The following is a 5,744-nucleotide window of genomic DNA, read 5'->3' as shown; positions in this document are numbered from 1 at the left end:
AATTGTGAGATATAAACTCAGAATTGTGAGATATAAACTCTGAATTGTGAGATATAAACTCTGAATTGTGAGATAAAAACTCTGAATTGTGAGATAAAAACTCAGAATTGTGAGATAAAAACACTGAATTGTGAGATATAAACTCTGAATTGTGAGATAAAAACTCATAATTGTGAGATATGAACTCAAAATTGCAAGATATATAAACTGCGAATTGAGAGATATAAACCGCGAATTGCGAGATATAAATTCAGAATTGTGAGATATAAACTCTAAATTGTGAGATATAAACTCTGAATTGAGAAATCAACTCTGAATTGTGAGAAATCAACTCTGAATTGAGAAATAAAATGAATTGTGAGATATAAACTGAATTGAGAAATTAACTGAATCGTGAGAAGTCAACTCTGAATTGTGAGAAATCAACTCTGAATTGAGAAATAAAATGAATTGTGAGATATAAACTGAATTGAGAAATTAACTGAATCGTGAGAAGTCAACTCTGAATTGTGAGAAATCAACTCTGAAATAAAATATAAAATGAATTGTGAGATATAAACTGAATTGAGAAATTAACTGAATCGTGAGAAGTCAATTGTGAGAAATGAGAAATCAACTCTGAATTGAGATATAAACTGAATTATGAGATATAAACTCTGAATTATGAGATATAAACTATGAATTATGATATAAACTGAATTATGAGATATATCATCTGAATTATGATATAGAAACTCAGAATTGAGAGATATAAACTGAATTATGAGATATAAACTCTGAATTAAGAGATATAATATTTAAGAGATGTATACTCTGAATTGTGAGATATAAACTGAATTATGAGATATAAACTCTTAATTATGAGATGTAAATTCTGAATTGTGAGATATAAACTCTGAATTATGAGATAAACTCTGAATTATGAGATAAACTGAATGGTGAGATATAAACTGAATTGTGAGATATAAACTCTGAATTATGAGATGTAAATTCTGAATTGTGAGATATAAACTCTGAATTGAGAAATCAACTCTGAATTATGAGATATCAACTCTGAATTATGAGATAAACTGAATTGTGAGATATAAACTGAATTATGAGATATAAACTCTGAATTGTTAGATATAAACTCTGAATTGTGAGATATATATACTCTGAATAGAGATATAAACTCTGAATTGAGATAAACTCTGAATTATGAGATATAAATTCTGAATTGTGAGATATAAACTCAGAATTTACAGGAAAAAAGTCAGAATTGTGAGATATAAACTGAATTGAGATATAAACTGAATTGTGAGATATAAACTCTGAATTATGAGATATAAATTCTGAATTGTGAGATATAAACTCAGAATTCACGGGAAAAAAGGCGGAATTGTGAGATATAAACTCTGAATTGAGATATAAACTCAGAATTGAGAAATCAACTCTGAATTATGAGATATAAACTCTGAATCGAGATACAAACTCTGAATTGGGAGATATAAACTCTAAATTGTGAGATATAAACTCTGAATTGTGAGAAATAAAATTAATTGTGCGATATAAACTCTGAATTGAGAAATTAACTCTGAATTGTGAGAAATCAACTGAATTGTGAGAAGTCAACTCTGAATTGAGAAATAAACTGAATTGTGAGATATAAACTCTGAATTGAGAAATCAACTCTGAATTGTGAGATATAAACTCTGAATTATGAGATAAACTGAATTGTGAGATATAAACTGAATTGTGAGATATAAACTCTGAATTATGAGATATAAATTCTGAATTGTGAGATATAAACTCAGAATTTACAGGAAAAAAGTCAGAATTGTGAGATATAAACTGAATTGAGATATAAACTGAATTGTGAGATATAAACTCTGAATTATGAGATAAACTCTGAATTTTGAGATATAAACTCTGAATTATGAGATATAAACTCTGAATTGAGATATAAAGTTTGAATTATGAGATATAAACTCTGAATTGAGATATAAATTCTGAATTGAGAAATCAACTCTGAATTATGATATAAACTCTGAGTTGAGATATAAACTCTGAATTATGAGATATAAACTCTGAATTATGAGATGTAAACTCTGAATTATGAGATGTAAACTCTGAATTATGAGATATAAACTCTCAATTGCGATATAAACTCTCAATTGAGATATAAACTCTGAATTGAGAAATCAACTCTGAATTATGATATAAACTCTGAATTGAGATATAAACTCTGAATTATGAGATATAAATTATGAATTGCAAGGGAAAAGTCACAGTTACCCTTTTTATTGTTTTGTTCCTGGGCGGAAACAAGTTTCCATATGAATCTGTTTTCCTGGCGCTTTGGAGTCGATTCTCTTGAAAACACTGCCTGCGGATGTTTCAGATGAACCATGTTGACATCAGTTTATACATGGAAAGGAACAATTGTGTTTTCTTCATTAAATTCAAGTGAGAGAAGTACATTATATTACGTAAAGTCACCTGTGTTAATAGCATCACGCTTTTGATCGTCGCTCTCAGTTCTCCTAAATAACAGAACAGATCCAATGAATCTCTGCTCCTCCAGTCCCTTATTTTCTCTTTATAGGCCCAGAAGTGGCTTTGGCGTGAGCGCCGAGAGTGTCTGTATTAAGTATGTATAATGGTAGACTGCAGCAATTGTAAAGGGCTAAACGCTCGGGCCGATTGAAAGCTATTTTTGCCCGCGGGCCCTCTGAGAGTTTTCCAGGGTGAAATGTATTAAATTGGACCGGCATTGAAATGTATGGGACTGGAGAAAATCCCAGTGCGCTGCGGGAGGAGAAACGCTCCCCGCGGGACGGGTCTGAGCCGCGGCCTGTTAACCAGATTGTTTGCCCTTATTTGTCATTTTATCCCAGCTGCCGCGAGCGGTTAGCACACAGGCGCTGAGTGGGGCCGGAAGTGTGCGTGTGTGTGTGTGTGTGTGTGTGTGAGCGTGTGTGCGCGTGTGAGTGTGTGCGCGTGTGTGTGACTGTGCGTGCGTGAGTGTGAGTGTGTGTGCGTGTGCGTGTGAGTGTGAGTGTGTGCGTGTGCGTGTGAGTGAGTGTGAGTGAGTGTGAGAGTGAGAGTGTGTGTGAGTGTGCGTGTGTGAGTGTATGTGTGTGTGCGCTAATAAATCACACAGAATTAAGTTTTTTGAAAATCTAAAAATGTGGAAAGTGTCCTGTAAGGGGTAGGTTTAGGGGTAGGGTTGGTGTAGGGCAATAGAATATACGGTCTGTACAGCAGAAAAAGCATTATGCCTATGTAGAGTCCCCACAAGGATAGCAAACCAGACGTGTGTGTGTGTGTGTGTGTGTGTGTGTGTGTGTCTGTGTGTGTGAGAGCGGGGGGTCAGGGCATGTGACACACGTGTGCTCTTAATACACTGAACACAGATTACAGTCAGTACAGTGTCACACATCTATCAGACTTACATGTAATCATGAATTTAGACTTTTAAGAAAGATGACACAGCTTGTACTCTAAAAATAAAGGCTCATAATTGATCTTTATGGAACCTTTCAAATGTTTAAATGGTTATACACACTAAGAAAAAAATATTATTTTGAAGCTTTATTTTGAAGCATGCATACTGTTATCATCATCATTTGGACGAAGTGTTTGTGTGTTCCTGTATAAAGTGGTTTGAGGAGAAACAGCAGCAGTTTGAGAATCTGGACGTTCAGCTCAGAAAACTTCACGCTAGTGTGGAATCACTGGTGTTTAACAGGAAGGGTAAGACACGCTCATAATACAAACAATAACATCATAGAAATATTAAGAACACGTGTTTTATGAGTTATATTTATGATCTTATACACTACCAGTGTGGGGTTGGTTAGATTTTTAATGATTTAGAGTTTCTTCTGCTCACAAAAGCTGCATTTATTTGATCAAACATACAGTAAAAATGTGAAATATTATTATTATTTAAAACAGCTGTTTTTATGTGAATGCAGAGAAAAATGTAATGCATTTCTGTGATGCGCAGCTGTATTTTCAGCATCATTACTCCAGTCTTCAGTGTCACATGATCTTCAGAAATCAGTATAATATTCTGCTCGAGAAACATTTCTGATTATTATTACTATGTTGAAAACAGTTGTGCTGCACAATATTTTTGTGGAAACTGTTTTAATTAATAATAATATTTCACATTTTTACTGTATTTTTGCTCAAATAAATGCAGTCTTGGTGAGCAGAAGAGCCTTCATAACTATTCCAGATTTGTGACCAGTAGCGTATATGCTGCATACTGACTCTTCACTCTCTGACTCTCAGAGCTGTCTGTGAACACGGCGTCGTTCGCTAAAAGCGCGGCTATGCTGGGAAACTCGGAGGATCACACGGCGCTGTCGCGAGCTCTGTCCCAGCTGGCCGAGGTGGAGGAGAAGATCGACCAGCTGCATCAGGATCAGGCCTGCGCTGATTTCTACCTGATCTCAGAGCTGCTGGGAGACTATGTGCGGCTCATCACCGCCGTTAAAGTGAGTGGAAGACATCCTGAGTGTTTCATCTGGCCAAAGAGACGTCTGGTTTTACAATAAACTTCAACACACATGAGGAAAACAAAAGTACAGTGCATTTAAATCAAAGACATATGTGCCCCTGGACCACAAAACCAGTCATAAGGGTCAATTTTTCAAAATTGAGATTTATGCATCATCTGAAAGCTGAATAAATAGCTTTCCATTGATGTATGGTTTGTTATGATAGGGCAATATTTGGCCGAGATACAACTATTTGAAAATCTGGAATCTGAGGGTGCAAAAAAATCTAAATATTGAGAAAATCATCTTTAAAGTTGTCCAAATGGAGTTCTTATCAATGCATATTACTAATCAAAAATTAAGTTTTGATATATTGATATATATATGGTTTAATCTGAAATACTGCATTAATTGAAAAATAATTAAATTAGAAAAAATTTCTTTTGAACTATTTTGAATGGGAAAAATTTATCATAATTATTGCATAAATATTAATTAGTACCATAAAATTCTCTCAAAATACACAAAAATATTATTGAACAAAAATATATTAGATTGATTTTACTGAAGAAAAAAAAAGTTACATTTCAGGTGTCCGGTCACTTTTGACCGTGAAGACCATGAGGAGCGCACGGGGTTAAACTATTTTTCATTGCATGTGCATCATAAATAACTATTATGACATACGGTATGTTAATGTGATGTAAAATCACTCATAGTGTGATATGAGATTCAGTCATGATATTTTGGCCATGTCAGGCTGGTGTTAGAGCAATGGCTATTCTGGCTTCCTATAACCCCATGCATGAGTGCAGGGCTTCATGATGCGCTGGTTTTGTCACGTGTCTGTGCTGCAGGGCGTGTTTGACCAGCGGATGAAAACATGGGCCAAATGCCAGGATGCTCAGGTGATGCTGCAGCGCAAGAGAGAAGCCGAAGCCAAACTACAGCACGCCAACAAACCCGACAAACTGCAGCAGGCCAAAGACGAGATCAGAGAGGTACAGAACACCTCAGACTCATCATGAGGAAACACTTTGAGAGCGCTGGGGCTGATGGGAATTATCCAGCACGTTTGTTTGCCTTCCCTCCCTTCGGTTCATTCATATCTCTACTGTGTTTACCTCGAATCACCTGACAGCTGCAGGAATTCATGACAGTTATTGATTCTTTTAAGCACGAAACATTTCCAGCCTTTTTAATTTCTGCGTTTTCCCCGTCACGCCCCACAAAGGAGATCGAGGAGGTAGGCCC

General features: G+C 35.6%; 1 protein-coding gene across 1 annotated transcript in view; it reads left to right on the top strand.

The window, feature by feature from the left end:
- snx2 (sorting nexin 2) overlaps positions 1-5,744 on the top strand; it is a 42,029-nt gene that overhangs the window by 18,615 nt on the left and 17,670 nt on the right. Inside the window, exons 9-13 of the mRNA XM_016507528.1 lie at positions 2,877-2,929; positions 3,572-3,735; positions 4,282-4,487; positions 5,348-5,491; positions 5,725-5,736. Coding sequence (XP_016363014.1) covers positions 2,877-2,929; positions 3,572-3,735; positions 4,282-4,487; positions 5,348-5,491; positions 5,725-5,736 — 579 coding nt within the window. The remainder of the gene's footprint in view (positions 1-2,876; positions 2,930-3,571; positions 3,736-4,281; positions 4,488-5,347; positions 5,492-5,724; positions 5,737-5,744) is intronic.

This window comes from Sinocyclocheilus anshuiensis, unplaced genomic scaffold (genome assembly GCF_001515605.1).
Source record: "Sinocyclocheilus anshuiensis isolate Anshui unplaced genomic scaffold, SAMN03320099.WGS_v1.1 scaffold1614, whole genome shotgun sequence".
NCBI lineage: Eukaryota > Metazoa > Chordata > Actinopteri > Cypriniformes > Cyprinidae > Sinocyclocheilus > Sinocyclocheilus anshuiensis.
This window is presented reverse-complemented; position numbering and strand designations above follow the sequence as displayed.